At 52.2% G+C, this 21,612-nt stretch overlaps 1 protein-coding gene across 5 annotated transcripts in view; it reads left to right on the top strand.

The window, feature by feature from the left end:
• Positions 1–21,612, top strand: part of SMARCD3 (SWI/SNF related, matrix associated, actin dependent regulator of chromatin, subfamily d, member 3) — a 99,412-nt gene that overhangs the window by 30,393 nt on the left and 47,407 nt on the right. For all 5 annotated transcript variants that reach the window (XM_019499009.2, XM_014604431.3, XM_019499008.2 and 2 more), the window contains one exon: positions 11,837–11,959. In XM_019499009.2, coding sequence (XP_019354554.1) covers positions 11,837–11,959 — 123 coding nt within the window. The remainder of the gene's footprint in view (positions 1–11,836; positions 11,960–21,612) is intronic.

Consider the following 21,612-nt stretch of genomic DNA (forward strand, 5'->3'; position numbering starts at 1 on the left):
TGGGTGGAAACATGGCATTTGTGGACGAGCAGGACAGGGGGTCCCCTCCCAGGGCCGTGGGGAAGTTCTTGCATGCCCCCGTTCTGCTCTAGCCTAACTTTTGGATCAGAAGCTAGGACCTTTCCTGCCACTTCTTCCCCCACTCCTCAGACTTGCAGACCTGTTTCCTAATGAAGGTCAAGGGCAGTATCCTCCCGTGCCCCGAACTGTGGCACCTGCCAGCCCCGCTGCCTCCGTGCCAGGACGGTGGATCACATTGCCTTTGGACCTGGCATTGGCACTGGGCTGCTGCCTCTCCCTGCCTCGGGGAGGAGGGGGCTCTCCGGTGAGAGGGCAGCCCAGAGTGCCGTGCCCTCGGAGCAGCTCCCTGCGGACGGATGCCCAGCTCTGTGTCCTCCTCCCCTCCCACTGGTGGGAAATGGCTATAAGGGCACAGCCAGTCTTGCGAGCAGAGGTCGGGGGAAGCGCTCCCAGAGCTGCTGCAGACCCTCCTGCTGGAGCCGGAGTCCCTGTTGGCCCCATGGTCTGGGGGTGCAGCCTACCCCATATGGCCAGTCAGTCTGGGAGTACTTATACCGTACCAGCCCCCAGCCTGGTCACCAAGCAGTTTGCCCCCACCCTTCCTCCTTGGCCTGCTCCCTGGCAGCAGAAGCAGTCTCAGTGCTTGGGACCTTGCTCTGGGTGTGGCTTGGGGGGTGCTGCTGCCCCAACTGGGAGCTAAGTGCTTCTTGCTGAGGTCTATCCTCAAGCCCTTCCTCTGAGCGAGCACTACACGGGGCCCGTTCCCCTTCGGTCACACCAGGGCTGCTGTCTGCATGCTCCTCGGCTAGGTACAGCACCCAAATCCTCTTCTGTGGAGCTCTGTGCTGCCACCGGTCGATTCCTCCCAGCACCTGAAGTGGCTCCCAGTACTCGAGGCAGCTCATTTAAAGCCAGCTCGGCAGTCTCTGCAGCGCGCTACAATTGCTCCGCTCCACTCCGCTCAGGAGTTTGCCAGCCCTTGGCCCACTCTCGCTGATCAGTGTGGTTTCCAGCTCATGGGACCAGAGCTAAGGCTGTGTTGTGAGCATGGCACGTATCGTAGCTCTTCTGTTCCTAGCTCTCCAAGGTTTTGGTGCAGGCTCATTCCAGAAGGGCTCAAGGCACTGCTACACAACTGTAGCTCTACTCTAATGAGGGCTTTAGAGCAGTTATTAGGTTATCTTGTCTAGTTTCCCATCCAGCACCAGGCATAGACTTTCACCTTTTTACCCCTTGGTTAAGCCCAAGAAATTATGTGCAACTACACAGCATCTTTCAGCTGGAGACATCCAGCGATGGGCAGGGTTGGATTCTCGTTGGGAGTGTGTTTCAACAGTTAAGAATGACCCTCCACAGTAAAACTTTGTGGCTTTTTTCCATTTTAATTTCCTGGCTTTAACATCCAGCCATAGGCTTTTAGTTCTGCCTTAGGACTTGTTATTTTCTTCCCCTGAGGTGGTTTTTATGCCCAGTTACCAAGTCCCTTTTCAATCTTATCTTTTGATATGCTAAGCGGATCGACATCTTTGATGAAAATAGGTGGGGCTTTTTTGTTCCTTCTGCTTCTATTGGGACGTGGCTTCACAGCCTCCTTGGATGGTCAGAAGCCTTCTAGTTTCCATCCTCAGTTTATTTACAGCTGCTCTAAAGCCAGGTGTTCCTGTGCCAATGTTGCCCATCGGTTTCATTGTCTGTTCCCATCTCCTAGTGCTTGTCCCAGTGCAAGTGGGGTGCATGGGATAGTAGCCGTCCCCTCCCTGTGACCTGCACTTGCTGGTCTTCAGTCTCCTCTCACAAGAGCAGGGGGACTGACCACCTAGTTGCCCTTCTCTGCACTTGTTCCAGTTTGAATTCTTCTGCCCTTACCATGGTGTCAGATGTATATACAGTGGAGTGGATGAGACCTCTTTTGCCCTTCTTTCCCCTTCCCCTCTTAGTTAGGTTACTGCTTATACAGCGCTACTTCCAGTCTCTTCATAATGTTTGTCACCCCTCTGAACCCTTTCCAACTTCTCCACTTACTTCTTAAAATGTGGAGACCTGCATGCTATACTCTAGTGAGGCCTACCCAATGTTGAGTAAATCATGCAGACATAGAGAAGCAGGTCTGGCTGGGCCCTCAGGAAGTCGCATCTAGTCCAGCCTGCTGCTCAAGGCAGGGTCATCCCTATCCAAGCCATCCCAGACAAGCCCTCATCTAACCTCTTCCTAAAACTGCACAAACAACCCTGGCTTCCTGGCCAAGGCCCAAGACCCTGGCCAAGGTCTGGAACGGGCTCCCAAGGGAGGTGGTGCTCTCCCCTACCCTGGGGGTCTTCAAGAGGAGGTTAGATGAGTATCTAGCTGGGGTCGTCTAGACCCAGCACTCTTTCCTGCTTATGCAGGGGGTCGGACTCGATGATCTATTGCGGTCCCTTCCAACCCTAACATCTATGAATCTATGAACCCTGATGGATGGTGGAGATCCCCCAGCCTCTCTAGATAACCTGCTCCAATGCTAAACCACCCTCTGAGATGGAAAGGTTTTCTTACTGTCCAGTCTCCCCTGCTGCGTTATGAGAGTCGCTGCGGACCCAGAGAACAGTTGCTTTTCAACCTCTTCATAAAAACCTTGTTTGTATTTGCAGACTGTTATCAAATCTCCCCACCTCAGTCTTCTCTTCTTTAGTCTAAATAATCTCCGTTCTTCCAGCTTTTCCTTGGAGATCATGTTTTCTAGACCTCTGCTCGTTTTTGTTCCTCTCCCCGTTTGTCCGTGTCTTTCGTGAAGTGCGGTGCCAAAGCTGGATACCTAGCTCCCAGGTGAGACTCGCCGGTGCTGGGGAGAGTGGTGGGATCACACCCTCACTCTGCAACCTGTGCTCTTTTTCCCTTGGCGGGACCACCGGGTTGCTCAGAAGGGATGCTGTGGGTGGTCAAGTCCAGTGCCTGTTGTTACAAGAGACCATGTTGCAGAATCCCCTTCAGAAAGTTGCCTAGCTCCGTCTTTAAACCAGTTCAATGTTTTGGCAGGTCAAGAGGCTGCTCCAGAGCCTGCCATTCTGCTGGTCAGGCACCTTCTGAGTTGCAGCCTGAACTGGCTCCTGGCCGGTTGGCTTCCATTTGCCCTCATGCCCATATTGTCCTTTAGCTGTCATCATCCCCCCACCGTAGCCCCTGTGTTTATAGGCGGGTGATTTTGTGTTTGGATGTATGGGCATGAAATCCGTTTAAATGGACCCCATTTACGCAGTGATCCAGGCCCCTCTGTGTGACTGGCTTTTCCTCGTCGTTATTTCCTATTCTTTGTGTCATCCACAGTTTTTATCAACAGTCATTTTAGTTAATCGGTCTCAGATCATTGATAAAAATAGTCAATAGCACTGGCCACTGATTCCTCCAGGACCTTACCATAAACACACCCTTTCAATTATGATTCCCCATTTGGGAGCTATTTTGGGATTGTCCTTTATCCAATTCTCAAGCCATTTAATGCATATTATATTTAAATTGCATAGGGCTGATTTTTAAATCAGAGTGGTGAGTGCTTCTAAATCAAATGCCTTATGAAAAACTAAATATACTACATATATGCATTTACCTTCATCAACTAAATCTACAATCTCATAAGAAATAAAATTTGGTTTAGTATATTGGACCTATTTTTATAAAGTCACATGGATTGGGAATTTTATTCCTGTCCTTTCAGTTCTATATTGATTGAATTCTGTTTCAATTTTCCATTATTTGATCAAGACTGATGCCAGACAGCTGGCCTGTAAATGGCTTGGCCATTCTCTTTCCCTTTGTTTGAGGATTGATGTGACATCAGGACTCCAAGAGTCTTCTGAAATTTCCCCAGGATTCCAAGTTATATTATCAATGACCCACACTGAGCCATAGCTCTCCTCAGCCAGCTCTTGGGCATTTTGGGTACAGATTATCAGTGTTTTTAAAAATGTTTATCCCTGTTAGACACCATAAGAACGGGGCTCAGCAATCTACATCCTGTGGGCCAGATCTGACCCACAGAGCCATTTGATCCAGCCCATGGACATGGGGCTTGGGTGGCATCTGGCAGTGAGGGGACTTCAGCAGCAGACCTTTTCACCAAAACAGAGGTGGTGGCAGGTCCTAGCGCCCACTCACCTACCTGCCTTTGACCAGGGTCACTCCAGCCTAAAAAGGCTTCCGACTGCTGTGTAAGAACATTCTCCTTCGGTACTAACAGTGGAAAGTATTTCATTACCCTCACAGTATCCTCAACATGTCACGAATAGCAATACAATTTATACTTCAGCTTCTTCTGCATTATTACTAATGATTTCTTCATTTTCTTCTAGCTATAGCCTTATCCCCTTGTCAGAATGTCTTTTGTTCTTGACTCGCTCAGGAAATTCCTTCTTGTTCTTAGCTGTGGCGGCCCTGGAGTCTTTTCTGGTGTCTTTAGTTATATAATCCATTTTGTAGGTGTCGTTATTTCTAACTTACACCAGTTGCTGGAGTGATCGATGATCCCTTTCTCTTTTCCTTATACGGGCCTTTTCTTTCCAGCTCTGCCTTTGCTTCCCCTTCCGGGTAGACGGGGATTTTACCCAGTGTTGTCCTTCTCCAGACTTTTAGGCCATTTGACAAACTCTCTTTAAAAAGTCCTGGTAGCATTTTGACAATGTCTTCTTTGTTTAGCTCCCAACCAGTCTCATGTTAAATGAGAGGGAGGCAGGAGGGCTCCCATGCCACGGTCTGGAGCCTTACCCGCCTCCTTGCCTTCTGCTGTCCATGGGATGTGGGCGCTTTTCCCCATGCGTGGTGCCTCTGGGGGTGGGAGTGAGGCCACGAGCTGGGTCGGGACAATCACAGAGAGGGCCCAACGTGTTCTTTCTCTCTGCGTCCCAGGACCTGGGGAAGCTCTTGCATTATGTGGTGCCACCAGTGAGTGGGATGGGGTGTTGGGGCCATGTGCTGCATTTGGGGGAGAGGGAGCTTAGATCTCACTTGGCTGCCCAGTTCTCCTGCCTGATGGTCTTGCCAGCTGCCAGGTGTCCCGGCAGAGGTGGCACAGGCTTGGCTATGCAGTACCTTTGTGCTCTTTTACTGTGTTGACATTGCCAGCTGTTTGCTGGACAAAAGTGTGAGAGGAGAAGCTGGACTTCTGGTAGTTCATGACACTGCTGAACCTGCACAGATGTTTCAGGACATGGAGATGTGCTTCTCCTTGCAGCAGCTGCCCGAGCGCACCTTCTCGTTGTGGGTGCGCCTCAAGTCTACAGCCTTCATCGGAGGCCTTTAGCCTTAGCAGCACTTGGAGAGGCAGCCCTGGCCCCTGCTCGCTGTCCGTGGCCCCCTGCACCAAGGGGACAAAAGGCTTTGCTGCTCCTCCGGTCCTCGGTAGCCAGGCTGAGGTAGAACGCTGTCAGCTGGCTCGCCGCGCTGTAGCTGATGCCTCGAGCAGCTTTTCCTGTGGCCCTGTGAAGTCTTTATTTTTTTCTTCCTCTCTGGAAGAAGGAAGGCCTTCAGGCTGGGGCTGACCTGATATTTCCCCTTGATATCCTTTATTCCAAGTGCAACAGACCTGGTTCCTTCTGCCTTTTCTCGCACAACTTTTGTTTTCTAGCCCCTTTCATCTTTGTTGCTTGCTTCTGGATCTCCTTTGGTTTCTGGGCATCTTTCTTAACATGTGATGTCCCATGCTGAATACAGAAAGCCAGCTAGGATAGTGGTGCTATCTCCCCAGTGTCTTGCGTGCAGTGCTTCTGTTTAATGTTTTAGGAGCGGCTACAATTTGTGTTGAATTCTTGATCCACCCCCACCCCAGTGCTTTCTTGGCAGTGCAATTGCCCAGCCAGTTACTCCTCATGTTTGTGCATTCAGTCCTTCTTTCCTAAGTGCAGCTCCTTACCTTTGTCCTTGTTGCATTTCAGGTTGTGATCTGTAGCCCTGTTCTCCTCTTCATGAGGCGCTTTTGAATTTTAAAACTGCTCCTCAGAGTGTTTGCAGTCCCCCCACCTCTCCCTTCAGCAGCAGCTCTGTATCATCTGAAGACTTAATCCAGACACTTCTGTTCCTGCACATAACTCATTAATAAAAATATTAACTGTGGGTCCAGACCAGACCCTATGGACCCTCACTAGAGACCTCCTGTCAGTCTGACATTAATCCATTAATAATTACCCTTTGCTTGTGGTTATCCAATCAATTACAAACCCACCTCACAGTAATTCTGTCCAGCCTTTATTTCGCCTGCTTGCTTATGAGAATGCCATGTGGTAATACATCAGAAGCCTTACTGAAGTTCAGGTATATTATGTCCATTGCATTCCCCTTATCTGCCAAACTAGTGCCCTGTCAAAAAGGGGAATTCAGCTGGTTTGTCATGACTTGTTCCCAATTGACTGCTTGCATCATTGGTTTGTCCTTCAGATACTAATGGACTGACTGCTCTGTAGTGTGATCTGGTTACTTCATAGATTTCATAGACATTCGGGCTGGAAGGGACCTCAGAAGATCATCGAGTCCAGCCCCCTGCCCCAGGGGAAGGAAGTCAGCTGGGGTCATAGGATCCCAGCAAGATAAGCATCCAGATTTCTTTTGAAGGCGTTCAAAGTAGGTGCTTGAACCGCCTCCAATGGCAGGCTATTCAAGACTTTGGGGGCTCACACAGTAAAGAAATTCTTCCTTATGTCCAGCCTGAAACGGTCTTGCAGGAGTTTATAACCATTAGACATTGTCATCCCTTGGGGCGCTCTGGTGAACAGACGTTCCCCCAGATACTGGTGAACACCCCTGATAAACATATAGATGGCCACCAGATCACCCCTGAGCCTGCGCTTTTCTAGGCTGAAGAGCCCCATGGCTCTCAGACTCTCATCATAAGGTCTGTTTTCCTGCCCTCTGATCATGTGCCTCTTTGATAATCTTTTCTAAAACCTTCCCTGGAATAGAGGTCAGGCTGATTGGCCTGTAGTTTGCCGGATCCACTTTCCTCCCTTTCTTGCAGATAGGCACCACATTGGCCTTCTTCCAGTCTTCGGGCACTTCACCCGAGCGCCAGGAGCTCTCGAAGATCCACGCCAGGGGCTGAGCTATGATGCTCGCCAGCTCCTGGAGTACCCTTGGGTGTAAACCATCAGGACCGGTCGACTTGAAAGTGTCCAGCCTCTCGAGGTGTTCCTTCACGAGGTCAGCACTGATGGAGGGCAAGGGATCTCCCTCACCCAGACCTCCCTGTCCCATAATGGGCAGGAGCATCCCATGGGACTGGTGAAAGACTGATGCAAAGTACCCATTTAGTAGGTTGGCTTTTTCCTGGTCATCAGTTGTGAGTTGTCCCATCTGGTTTAGCAGGGGTCCAGTGTTGCCCTTGCTTTTCCTCCAGCTCCCCATGTATTTAAAAAAGGACTTTTTATTGTCCTTGATACTAGTGGCCAGTTGGAGTTCTGTCGCAGCCTTGGCTGTCCTGCTTCGCTCCCTGCAGGTCCTGACCAGTGCAGAGTATTCCTCCCTGGAAGTGGATCCAGTCCTCCATCCTTTGTAGGTCTTTCTTTTTAGACACAGGAGGTCCGCTAGTTCCTTGCTGAGCCAAGGGGGCTGCTGTCCCCTCTTGCTGCCTTTCCTCCGAGATGGAATAGCCTTAGCTTGCGCATCCAGGATCACTCCCTTGAGGGGCAACCGCTCTTCCTGAACTCCCCTCCCCATGGAGTCGTGGTCCCTTAGGGCCTCACCGACAAGCCTCCTGAGCTTGTCAAAGCCAGCTTTCCTGAAGTTGAGGACTTCTGTATTGCTGACTGACTTGCCAGCTTTACGGCGGATGGTAATAAAGTCAGGATGACAGACTTTAACTTTCTGGTCTTCCTTATCCCTCTTGTTATGGGTGGGCACTGTTAGACCTTTTCCTGTCCTGTGGGACCTCCCCTGCCATCCATGAGTCTGTGTGTGTTATTACCAGTGGCTCTGAGATTTCTGCAGCCAGTTCCTTCACCACTCTGGGACGAGTCCAGTCAAGCCCTACCAACCTAAATCCATTCAAATTAGTAAGGAGCTCTCTGATGCGCTCGTTCTTCATGCTTTGCATCCCTCCCCTGTCTCTGTCCATGTAATGTTTGCTAGTTGTCTGCTTGCAGAGGTTATTGGCAGTGGAAGTGGGGTTATTGTGAAAACTGAAGCAAAATGGGCTTTGTATTTTGTTAGTATTTCCAAATCGCTGAGCATGAGACCTACCATTTCCCCAGTCAGCCATGTCCCTTTGACATATTTATTGACCATTTTTCTGCTGTCTTTAATGTCTCTTGCCAGTTGTCACATTTTACGCCTTTGCTTCCCTGCAAATTTACCTGCAGATTTTATTCCTGCATATTTGTGCTATTCTCTTGTCCACTTCCACAGGGCAATACCCCTCCTTCTGCTGCTTGTGTATATAACAGAGTCTGTCGGTTCCTCATCCCCATTGTGAAGATGAGGGTTTGTGAAGCATCTGGGGTGGGCATGCAGAGCTGCAGCAAAGTCTTTTGGGCACTCTTAGGTGCTCAGATGCATGGGACCACTGATAAGCTGCAGCTGAATGCAAGAATGGCACCTTGGAAGTAAGAGCTGCGGCAAACAGCTGAGTGGCTTGTCTTCAATTCAGCACCCTGCTGCGGACCCCCATGTTCGAATGATCCAGGTTCTGCTGCATCCCTGTGGTTTTCAGGTAGCAGCAAAGGTTTGTGTGTATCTGCATTAGTTTCTTGTGGTTCTGCCATGTAAGAATAGTTTAGAGTTAAGCCTCTAGTACCATGCCCAGTGGATCCTGCCAGCCTTCCTGGGCTCCTTTTATCTCCTCTGTTCCTGGGATCTTGTCTGCTGTTTCTCAGATGTCAGGTAAAAACTGACCTTGCTGAAGTCTGTGCCATTGCCTTGCCATCTTATCGTTGGATCAAGTCCTGACACATTTCCAAGCACCTTCACATCTGCAGCTAGTTTATCCCTATTGGTTGGAACCAGATCCAGAACAGATGACCCCTGCACTGTTCCTTCAACACTGTGAAATGGAGATTTGACCTCTACAAGGGCTAGACCTTGCTAGACACATTGTGTTGTACCAGATCTTTCCTCAAAGAGGTATCAAGGGAGTTAAAATCCCCCATTAGTACTAGCTCACAAGTTGTAGGCCCTCTTGTAGGACCTGCTTTGAAGAATACACTTGCTCTGCTCAGTGGGTTCTGCATTGGCCCATAGCATCCGTACTAGCTGATTCTAATCCATGTTTGATGCACTTGGGTTCTCCTCCTGAGAGACATGTGCAGCCAGGTCTCTTCCCTGTTTTTCAACCTTTCCTAAACCATTCTCTGACTCTCTGGCATGACGTGTCTGCAGTAGCAACTCGTGACTCCTGTCCAGACTCCTGTTTCCCCTGATGCTCCACGCCATTGATGGTTATGTTTCTAGGTCTTGAACCTTTTCTTCCAATGTGGGTCCCAGCTTGGGTGCTATACAGACAGTCACCCCTATCCCCAGTGTGAGAGACCTGTGCAGGACACAACCCATGTTGCACTACTCCCTGTACTCGCTACCTTGCCTTTTCTGAAACTCCACTACCTGGCTCTGGACACCTGTTAGGGAGAGTGATAACCTACATCCCTCGCTCCTCCTCAGGCAGATTCCCTGCAAGTGTGCTGTTTGCTTCTCCTCTTTATGCTGCTTAGTGGTAGGATCAAGGGTGCCAGCGTTTTTGGAACACACAGCTTGCCTGGCTAGCTTGGGGCATGGTTTCCCCAGGGTTAGTGGCATGGTCCAGCCTTGTCAGGGTATTTCTGAGACAGCAGGTGATTCGGATCCTGACCTGGGACAGCAGGAGCTACTTCTTTCATAGCAAACCTGTTTGTAGGAGAAACATGGCCCAGAAAGTGCAGATGCCATATACACTGCTAGGAGGTTGGCTTGTCCAGGCTCCCATCAAGGCCCAGCTTTCTCTCTCCTATCTAGCATTTGTGCATCAGACCAAATGCAAACCATAAGCTGCACTTTACGAACAAAATCAGATGGCAGCAGCAACAGCAGTTACCAGGTTGCTTTTACTGTTGTTGTACAGAAATATTGGCTGTTTTTGCTGACCAGGTGAGAGCTGCAGAGAATGCCTTAAAAAGGGACAAGGAGGCTCAAGGGAAGAGTTCTGCAGACCATGTTCTTGTAGGTGTCTCTATATGAATTGTTCCTGATTAATGCCATATGTGGCACTCTCATTCTGGGGTCACATCGGTTTGATGATGCAGTGTACGTTCCCAGGGTAGACATACCCCTGGAGCTCAGAGATTGATTGCTGGTTGCAATATACTCTATTCTGGAACGAGAGTCTCCACATGGGGAGGTAATCAGGAACTACGGCTCGAGAACAAAGGCTCCCCAGAGCAGGCGATACCAGGGGGACAGGAGGGCCTGTGACCAATCTCCAAGTTCTCAGGGTAAGCTTCTTGTGTGTGGGAAAACACCTCAGTTTAGAAAATGTGCCAATGAATGTGATCTTCACTGTGACTTGGCATCTAGCGGAGCTGGGGGCAGTCATGTCTAAGGCTGTTAGCTAGCTGTGATTGACCTGAGACCTCAGCGGATGAGTTTTGAAACAGGATTCACCTCTATCTGTGCTAGGGGCTAAGTCGTGTTCAGCCTTTTGACTGGTTTTCTGACTTGATGCAACTTCCCCGGATCAGCACAAGCCAGGAGCAGCCCAGGGTGCTGCTGTTTGCCAGAGGGGAGGACAGGGCAGGGCACTGCTTTCCCCCTGAGCTCCACGCACTGCCTCTGCAGCAGCAGGGATTGGGCCGCAGGCAGCTGGGAGTGGGGCACTGCCAAACTGATCCCGCTTTAGGACACTTGACACCGGTTCCAGCCATTGGCTCTGCAGCTGAAGGGAGGTCTCCTGGAAGCATCCAGCCCAGCTGTGCAGGCCTCTAGTCTTTTCCTGTGTCCCTCTCTCCTTTCCATGCTCTATCCCAGCTCCCTTCTCCTCCTGCCCCACCTCTTACCAGCTGCCCTGAGCATCTGCCAAGCTCAGAAAAAAGAGGTGCTTTGAAAAATGTACTGGCTAATGAGTGCTCACCCTCCACTGCAGGCAGAGCACAGGGGATGGTGACACCTGTAACTGGCCGTGTTGAAGCCTGGGGAGAAATGCATGATTCACCTCCCCCATCTGACACAGGCTAACATGCACCTGGCAAGGGAAACACCATGTATCTGGGTCCATGAAGGCAGTTTTCCTTAAGCGTTCCCAGGGATAACTGTTCTTCTTGTGTGGTTTAGTACCTGCCGAGGTGTTGGGGCTTAAAGTCCGCTTTATGGAAATGGGAGGCTCCTCCCTAGCTTGCTTCTGTGGCCATATGGCTGAGGGCAGGCGAAACTTCAGGGCACCTACCCCCTAAGCGTCTGGGCTTGGATCTGCATGTAGGATGCCTGCCAAAAGACTTTGGAAATATCTGAAGCCCCTGGTGGGGGTGGAGGATGTTTGTTGCTTGTAGGGCCACTTATGGTTCTGGACTGACTCATGAATTTGGACTTGATTTGGCTTGGAACATAGAAAATTTCTTTAAAAAAAAAAAAAAAGCTAACTTGCACCTTGTCCTGTCGGCACTAGGGCTCTAAAAGAAGCTGGGCAGCACATTTTATAAAACAGCTTTTTCTGAGCCTGGAGAGACCCTTAATTTCTTGATTTAAACTAGGACAAAGATAGAAGTCTTGTATTGGCTGGAGGTAAGAATGGCTGAGCTAACCCTCTCTCTGAGGACTGGCCTGATACAAGTACTTTTGCTCCTGGACTATGGTGAATTTCTAGCTTCTAGTGTTTGGTTATTCCCTGCTTCCTTCTCAGATCCGGGAGTTGGTTCCTGAGTCCCAGGCCTACATGGACCTGTTAGCGTTCGAACGCAAACTGGACCAGACCATTATGAGGAAACGTGTGGACATTCAGGAAGCCCTGAAGAGGCCAATGAAGGTATGATAAGGGAAATGGTATTGGAGGTTGAGTCGGGAAAGATGCTTGGCTGCGGAGCTCTCTCTGGGAAGCTAATCGACGTTCCACTGATAGTGCCACATGTCGAAATAACTTGGCAGAGGTGCTTAAGACTCTGTGGCCAGGAAACAGCATGCTGTGGAAGGGGCTGGACGAGGTGAGTCAGCTCAGGAGGTCTTTCCCTTCACTAACTTCTGAGATTTCCTATAAACCTTATTGTTGTTTACAGAGGTTGTACTTTAGTGTTTTTAATGATGATGGGAGGAGAGATGCTTGGAACCTGTCCCGGTGTCTCGTGGAAGGAGACAAAGAGATGAGGGGGCTACAGCAGATACTATATTAATTATACTACTGGCATTTAATTTCAGACTGAACTGGGAAGTAGGAACTAAAATGCAGAATGGAAAATATACATCCAAAAGTCAGCATGAGCACTTTGGTCCTGCAGAGATGTACACACATGCTGAGTCCTGTCAGCTCATGGGAGCAAACTTACTATAGGTGAAACAGTGTGAGGATCAGACCTGCTCTGGTAGCTCAGCCCATCCCGCCGTACCGCAGTGGCCGGTTTGCTGGCTGAGCCCAGCTCTGCAGGATAGGTCCTTTGGCCGCTGCAGTGTTGGAATTCCCCATTCGAACTCTGTCTTCCAGTGTGAACATTCGTGTGTCTGTAGGTCTGTCATGACACAAAGCCTTATTCTTATTCTTACTGTTGCCTGCATTACAGAAGTGCCCAGAGGCTGTGCTGATCTCAGGAGCCACTTTGCTTTGCACTGTATTGATTCACTGTGCGATTCTCTTACAGTTTAAATCAGGGGAGTCAAAGATATTGTCTTCATCCACAGAGTCCTGTCACCTAGCCCAGTGCTGCCCACGGGTCTATGCTGATCCACATGGCATGTATTGGACCGGCCCCAATCACAGGGTCTGGAACACATGCAGCACGTGTTGCTGGCTCCAGGATCCATGCTACACATGGTGCCTGTTCCAGCTGATCTGGGACTGCATAGCACAGGGCACCCCAGCCCCTGCCCCCCAGCTTGTCCAGGATGCACGCTGCATGTGGTGCCTACTCCAACCAGTCCGCAACCCATGCTACACACGGTGCCCACGGGTGACACATACAGCACAGGTCCTGGGCTTCCTGAACCAGGCTCTGTGTGTGGCAGTGTCCCAGACCAGCAGTGTGTGTCCCAGACTGGCTGGAGCAGGTGCTGTGTGTGGCACAGGTCCCAGACCAGTGCAGGGGGAGAGAGGTGCTATGTCCTGCATGGATCTAGTACAGGTACCGTGGGTGCTGGATCCAGCGTGGGGGAGTCTGTCGGCTTGATCCAGCCCATAGACTGGCCCGGTGCCATTGATCCAGCCTCCATGGCCAGATGAGTTTGACACACCTGATTTAACTGGACATGGTGGACAGAGGGTAGGGGAAAATGAGGTTCTGTTCCTACCCCTTTACAGATGCAAAACCAAGATACTGAAAAATTAAAGGGATTTGCCCAAGGTCGCACAAGTCAGCCGGCCCTGACGGTTTACACCCCAAGGTACACAAGGAGCTGGCAAGCATCATAGCTCAGCCCCTGGCACGGATCTTCAAGAGCTCCTGGCGCTCGGGTGAAGTGGCTGAAAACTGGAAGAAGGCCAATGTGGTGCCTATCTTCAAGAAAGGAAGGAAAGTAGATCCAGCAAACTACAGGCCCATCAGACTGATCTCTATCCCAGGGAAGGTCTTAGAAAAGATTATCAAAGAGGCCATCCTTAAGAGACTAGCTGATGGCAATATCCTGAGGGATACCCAGCACGGGTTTGTTGCGGGTAGGTCTTGCTTGACCAATCTCATTTCCTTTTACGACCAGGTGACCTATCACCTGGACAAGGGAGAGGAGATGGTTGTATATCTTGACTTCAAAAAAGCCTTTGATCTGGTATCCCATGATCACCTCTTGGCAAAACTGGCCAACTGCGGCCTCAACCTCACCACAATCTGCTGGCTGGGAAATTGGCTCCGCAGTAGGACCCAGCGGGTGGAGGTTGATGGAAGCTAATCGTCGTGGTGCCCTGCAACCAGTGGGGTCCCTCAAGGCTCTGTCCTAGGCCCTATATTGTTTAACATCTTCATCAGTGATGTGGACATTGGTGTCAGAAGCGGGCTGGCCAAGTTCACTGACGACACCAAACTCTGGGGTAAAGCATCCACACCTGAGGACAGGAGGGTGATCCAGGTGGACCTTGACAGGCTTATGAAATGGGCGGACAAGAACCTGATGGTGTTTAACACTGAAAAATGCAAGGTTCTCCACCTTGGGAGGAAAAACCTGCAGCATCCTTATAGGCTCGGCAGTGCTACGCTGGCTAGCGCTATGGATGAAAGGGACTTGGGGGTCATGATTGACCACAAGATGAACATGAGCCTGCAATGCGATGCTGCGGCTAGTAAAGCGAGCAAAACGCTGGCTTGCATCCATAGATGCTTCTCAAGCAAATCCTGGGATGTCATTCTCCCGCTATACTTGGCCTTGGTGAGGCCGCAGCTGGAGTACTGCGTCCAGTTTTGGGCTCCACAATTCAAAAAGGATGTGGAGAAGCTTGAGAGAGTGCAGAGGAGAGCCACACACATGATCAGAGGGCAGGAAAACAGACCTTACGACAAGAGGCTGAGAGCCCTGGGGCTCTTCAGCCTAGAAAAGCACAGGCTCAGCGGTGATCTGGTGGCCACCTATACGTTTATCCGGGGTGCTCATCAGGATCTGGGGGAACATTTGTTCACCAGAGCGCCCCAAGGGATGACAAGGTCAAAAGCTTAAAAACTCCCGCAAGGCCGTTTCAGGCTGGACATAAGGAAGAACTTCTTCACTGTCCGAGCCCCCAAGGTCTGGAATAGACTGCCGCCGGCGGCAGTTCAATCATCCACTTTGAACGCCTTCAGGGCATATTTGGACACTTATCTTGCTGGGATCCTGTGATCCCTGCTGACTTCCTGGCCCTGGGGCGGGGGGCTGGACTCGATGATCTTCCAAGGTCCCTTCCAGCCCGAATGTCTACGAAATCTGTGAAAGATGAGAACTCTGTGCTGTGGCAAGGTTAAACCTCAGTTCCCCTTGACTCTCAGCTCAGTCTCGCACACGTGCCCTCCCTCTTGTCACCTGGAAAACCCTAGCAATGCTGGCAGTTACACTGCAGTTCCTGGGCTTCAAAATGCCCTAAGGCCGAGACACCCATCCGTGCTGTTGGCTCAGGCTCTCGGCAGGCAGGCTGGGGAGGTAGTCCCACGCTGGTTTGTGGACTTAGGCACTTTGCACCGGGCAGGTCAGGCTATCAGTAGATACAAGTACCTGTTATGTTGCCTTCAGTGGGGGTTACACCAATTTACACTGGCTACCGTGCAGGCCCTGTGGTGTGCAGGTGTGGAATCTCATTCATAAATCAGCTGCGAGGCATGTGGCCTGCCTCGGACTTCTCCACCCCAGAGCGTGCCCACACGTGGCTCTGGCTGGAGCCCTTCCAGCCAGTGTGCAAGCCTGGAGGGAGGGGCCCTTGGCACACAGCGCACAACCAGCACATTTGACTGGCAGGGAGGGTTCAGCAACATTGCTACAGTCGTTCAATTTAAAATCTGCCAAGACTCAGGGGAGTTCAAGCACAGTTTGCTTGATTTGGGGGATTTTTAATTACTTCTGTTTTTAAAATTATTTCTGTTTTGTTGTTGTGGGAGCGCTGACAGGAGGTTTAAAACTGCCCCTACACTTTCCTCCCCAGCACTTGGTCTGAGTCGCTGGTCACCATGAAACATTTACCTTGGGGGCTGATGCTGTCCAGGCCCGGTCTCAGCTGGATGACAGATTGCTCTGGAGGAGTGTGAGGGGGCTGGCTTGGCCGCTTCTGCGTAGGAGCATGCGGGGAAGTGCCAGCGGCTCCAGCCCTTCGAGACTAGCTGCAGTGCTGAAGTAGATGGCAGCAGTGCGGGGAGCTCAGGAGGTAGAGGGAGGCCATGGGAGTGGGGCCATGCGAGCGCTCGGCCACTGCCAGCTCATTCTGCTGCTGAGCAAGCCTCCAGTCAGCTGGTGCCTCCTCCAGCCCTCCCTGTCCTGCCTCTTGTGCCCTCCCTCCCGTCCTCCTGCGTGCTCAGTGGGGTATCGGAGCGCCCCACCTCCAGGGCAGCACTCGCGGGAGGCCACTCCTGCTTGAGTCCTGTTACGAACAGCAGGGCTGTGCGGGTCACAGGGCACGAGCATCCCCTTGTACTGGGAGCTGTCATCACAGGCATGTGACCTATGGGAAGCCGCCCAGAAGGCATCCTACCTCCCACGTAGGGGTGGCAGGATCCGAGCGTGTCTCTCCCCAGACCAGCTACGACAAATGTGGCCTTTCCTCTCCCAGCTGGCAGCCGTTTGGTTACCAGTGCTGGTACCTTGAGTTTCCTTCCTGCTAACTGGAGGAGAAACAAAGCCAGGCCTGTGAAAAGGGCCTCAGACTCGATAGTCCTGGGAGTGTTTATTGAACCTTTCTGCTGGTGAGCCTGTGTCCCGTTCACAGAGCTTCTCTCTGTTCCTTGCTCCTGGAGCTGGTTTTGCTCCTTGGAGACCCCAGGCTTTTGTAGAAGGCAAAGCCCAGACAGATAAACCGAGGAATCCTGAAGTAAATGTAATAAACCCAGTGCAGCCCTTAGCGGGGGTTTCCTGCTGCATTTGGGACTCTCCAAAACTCCAGCAGTTAACACTGAACGCCGAAGCTGACGGATCTGGGCTGGGGTTTGCCTTCCTCTGTAGCGGCAGGCATGACCCTATTCCTTGGATCTCGTGAGCGTATTTTAACAACCTTTAGAGCAGCAGGACACTGGCTGCCCTTGTCCCCCCACTTTACCTGTGGCAGGTTAGGGTGCTGTGCCTTGTGGTTGTCTGCCAGGATTGATTGTGTAGTTTTATAGTTTCATAGCTGGTCGGGTCGGAAGGGACCTGAGCAGATCATCAAGTCCGACCCCCTGCCATGGCAGGAAAAAGTACTGGGGTCAAACGACCCCAGCAAGGTGTTCGTCCAACCTCCTCTTAAAGACCCCCAGGGTAGGAGCCAGCACCACTTCTCTTGCAAGTTGGTTCCAGGTCCTAGCCGCCCTGACAGTGAAGTATCACCTCCTGATGTCTAGTCTGAATCTACCCTCTGCCAGCTTGTGACCGGTATTTCTAGTCACTCCTGGTAGCGCTCGGGGGAACAGGGACTCCCCCAATGCCTAACTAGTTTGTAACAGGCCACCAGGTCCCCCCTCAGCCTTCTCCTGTGGAGGCTGAACAGGTTCAGGTCCCGTCACCTCTCCTCGTAGGGCCTGCCCTGCTGCCCTCTCACCAAGCGGGTGGCCTCCTCCGGACCCTCTCCATGCTGTCCACATCCCTCCTGACGTGCGGCGCCCAGACCTGGACGCAGTACTCCAGCTGTGGCCTGACCAGTGTCGCATAGAGGGGGAGGATCACCTCCTTGGCCCTGCTCGAGATGCATCTGTGGATGCACGACAAGGTGCGGTTGGCCTTCCTGACCGCGTCCCCACACTGCCGGCCCATGTTCATTTTGGCATCAATAATGACTCCAAGATCCTTTTCTGCCTCTGCACTGACAAGAAGGGAGTTCCCAGCCTGTAGGTCTGCTGCTGGGTCTTCCCCCCAGGTGCAGCACCTTGCACTGGTCAGTGTTGAATCCCATCCTGTTCTCATCTGCCCACCCCTGTAACCTGTCCCGGTCCGATTGCAGCCTATTCCTCCCTTCTAGCATGCCCACTTCCCCCCACATCTTAGTGTTGTCTGCAAATTTGAACAAGGTGCTTTTCACCCCCTCGTCCAAGTCACTGATGAAGATGTTGAACAGTGCGGGTCTGAGGACCGAGCCCTGGGGGACCCCACTGCCCACAGCCCTCCAGGTCGAAAATGACCCGTCCACCACCACTCTCTGGGTGCGGCCCTCCAGCCAGTTAGTGACACATCTCACTGTGTAGGTGTCGACACCACAGCCCTCTAGTTTTTTAATGAGAATGGGGTGAGAGACCGTGTCGAAGGCCTTCCTGAAGTCCAGAAAGACTACGTCCACTGCTACCCCTGTGTCTAAGGATTTTGTGACCTGGTTGTAGAAGGCACCAGGTTGGTCTGACAGGACCTGCCTCGAATGAACCCGTGTTGGTTGTCCCTAAGCATAACCTCCCCTGCCGGCCCCTCGTGGACGTGCGCCAGGATAACCCTCTCAAAAAGCTTACCCAGGATTGAGGTAAGACTACCTGGCCTATAGTTCCCTGGGTCCTCCTTCCCCCCTTTTTTGAAGATGGGGACCACATTGGCCCTTTTTCAGTCCTCCGGCACCTCGCCAGAGCACCACGAGTGCTCGTAAAGCCGTGCCAGGGGTCCCGCAATGACCTCTGCCAATTCCCTCAGCACTCGGGGGTGGATGTCGTCAGGACCAGCTGATTTAAATACGTCCAGCCCCTCCAGAAGTTCCCTGACTAGATCCTCCCTGACCCTAGGTCTGGGTGCGCCTCCCCTGGGGCCTGAGGGGGTCCCGGCGGACGGGCTGATCTGGTCCCTGCTCAGGAAAATGGACGCAAAGAAATCGTTAAGTAAGTTAGCCTTGTTGTCTGGTGTGATGACCAGATTTCCTAGCGTGTCCTGCAGAGACCCCACGTTACCTGGTACATTCTTTTTACCCCCTATGTATTTAAAAAAGGACTTCTTGTTGTCCTTGATCCGGGTCGCTAGTCCCAGTCCCACCTCCGCCTCGGCCTTCCTGACCTACGGCCCCCCGGCAGCCCTGAGCACCCGCGGTGTAGTCCTCCCTGGGGACGGCCCCTCCCTGCCGTCGGCTGTACGCCTCCCTCTTAGCTAGGAGACGTTCCTGGATGCCTTTGGTGAGCCATGGGGCCTTTTGTACCCTCTTCCCCTTTGATCCGTGTTGGGATTACCTCCCTTTGGGCTTGGAGGATCGGCTCCTTCAGGAACGATCACTCTTCTTGGACACCCGACTCCCCTCCCCTCCCCTCCGGGACCTCAGTGCTTCCCCAACTATTCTCCTTACCTCATTGAAGTCCGCCCTCCTGAAGTCCAGGGCTGCTGCCTTGCTGCAGGCCTTCGCCACCTTGTGCTGGATGGTGAATCCCAGAGCACCTCAGTGTGCCCCTCATCTGGACTTGTGCTGCTAGATGAGGACGTGTATTCCTCCTTGACGTAGAGCGCCACACCCCACCTTTCGGAGACCGCGTGCCATCAGGGATGACGAGCAGGAGATCACCTCCTACTGCCAGGCCCTTCACCCCACGAAGGCCAAGGGTAGGCCAAGGTCACCTTCCAGGACAAGGCGGGGACTTGAGGATCCCGCACAATGTCCAGCCAGGGGGTTGGGCCAAGGTGGTCAATGGCCCGCTGCACCAGGGTCCCTGCCCCTCTGGAGCTTTGCAACAGGTGTGGACCTCTTGCAGCCCCAGAAGAGTTTACAGAGCTGCCAGCTCCTGCAGGCAAGGGAGGACCACTAGCAGCTACCATCCCCACGCTCCCCAAGATGAAACGCAGAGCGGTTGTTGTGGGAGACTCCCTCGTGAGGGGGGCTGAGGGAGCAATCTGCTGCCCTGACCCCTTAGCCCAGGAGGTCTGCTGCCTCCCGGGGACCCATGTCCGGGACATAGCTGAGAGGATCCCCAAGCTTATCCGGCCCTCTGACCATTACCATATGCTCCTTATCCGTGTGAGCATGAATGACATGGTGCCGAGCAATCCTAGCCAGGTCGCGAGTGGCTTCAGGGCTCTGGGAGCGCGGCTTAGGGGGGTGGGGGTGCAGGTGGTCTTTTTGTAATCCTCCCAGTTACAGGCCATAGGCTGAGGAGGGAGAGACGGCCTGAGGTAGTCAACCGAAGACTGTGGTGCTGGTGTCATCGTGAAGGCTTCAGCTTCCACGATGCCAGTCTGGTGTTTTGGCGAGAGAGGCAGTGGTCTGCTGGGAAGAGATGGCCTCCGCCTTACTTCACTGGGGAGGGAGCTGACCTGCTTGACCGGGCTTTAAACTAAGCCCACGGGGGGATGGATGGGCTACCACCATAGCAAGCCCACCAGGCAACTACTGCAAAACCAGCAGGTTAGGGCACCCTCGGGAATCCACTCCTACCCCAGCCATGGAGCAGCGTCCTCCTGGGAGTGCAAGAAAGCCTAGAGCTCCCACTGGTGCCTGTACGCCAATGCCAGGAGCTTAGATAACAAACAGGAGGAACTGGTCCTCCTGCTAAACAAGAATGACTACAATCTCACAGGGATAACAGAGACCTGGTGGGGACTCCACCTACGACTGGGCCGCAGGTACAGATGTCTCTGCCCTGTACAGGAGAGAGCGTGCAGAAAAAAGGGGTGGGGGTGTAGCCCTCTATGTCAAGGAAAGCTACACGTCCCTGCAAGCTGACATTGGCACCCATGGAGGATGACTGGAGACCCTCTGGGTTAAAATCCGTGGGGAACGTGGCACAGGGGACACAGTGGTAGGAGTCTACTGCAGACCTACGAATCGGGAACAAGAGCTTGACCAGGAGTTCGCCAGGGAACTGGCTGAGGCCGCACGCTCCTGGTGCATGGTTGTCATGGGAGACTTCAACTAGCTGGACATCTCATGGGAAGAGCGGTCGGCCAAATCTGAACGGTCACAAAGCTTCCTCATGTGCGTGGATGAGCTCTACCTGACTTGAGAAGTCTATGGACTGACAAGAGGTAAAGCGCTGCTGGACCTGGTACTGGCCAAAGGGGATGATGTAGTCAGCAACCTAAGAATCGAAGGAAAGCTGGGAGACGGTGACCACGAGATGACCACTTTTACTATCCATCGCAAAGCTGGCACATCAGTCAGCAATGCAGAAGTCTTTGACTTTAGGAAAGCTGACTGATAAACTCAGGAGGCTTTTTATCGAGGCCCTATGGGGCCATGACTCGACAGGGAGGGGAGTCCAAGAGGAGTGGTCGCTCCTTATGGGAGCAATCCTGAAAGCACAAGAGATGTCCACCCCATCTCAAAAGAAAGGTAGCAAAAGGGCACAGCAACCCCCTTGGCTCAGCAGGGAACTCGTGGACCTCCTGCGTCTCAAAAGAGAGGCTTATAAAGGATGGAAGACAGGAATCGCCACTAAGGAGGAGTATTCTGCACTGGTCCGTGTCTGTAGGGAGCGAACCAGGAAAGCCAAGGCTGCAACCAAATTCCAACTGGCTACACGTATCAAGGACAATAAGAAGTCCTTTTTCAGGTATGTGAGGAGTTGGAAGAAAAGCAAGGGTAACATTGGACCCTGCTAAACCAGATGGGAAAACTGACACCCAGGAAAAAGCCAGCCTGCTTAATGGGTAATTTGTGTCGGTTTTTCACCAGCCCAAAGGGACCGCCCTGCCTGACATGATGTGGGATGGCCAGGGTGAGGGTGAATTTATACCCACCGTCGGTGTAGACCTTGTAAAGGAACACCTTGAGAGGCTGGACACCTTAAAGTCACAGGGTCCTGACAGCTTGCACCCCAGAGTATTTAAGGAGCTGACCAGTGTCATAGCCCAGCCACTGGCAAGCATATTCAAGAACTTATGGCACTCAGGTGAAGCACCTGAAGATTGGAAGAAGGCCTATCTTCAAGAAAGGGAGGAAGGTAG

This window comes from Alligator mississippiensis, chromosome 5 (assembly GCF_030867095.1).
Source record: "Alligator mississippiensis isolate rAllMis1 chromosome 5, rAllMis1, whole genome shotgun sequence".
In the NCBI taxonomy this organism is placed as follows: domain Eukaryota; kingdom Metazoa; phylum Chordata; order Crocodylia; family Alligatoridae; genus Alligator; species Alligator mississippiensis.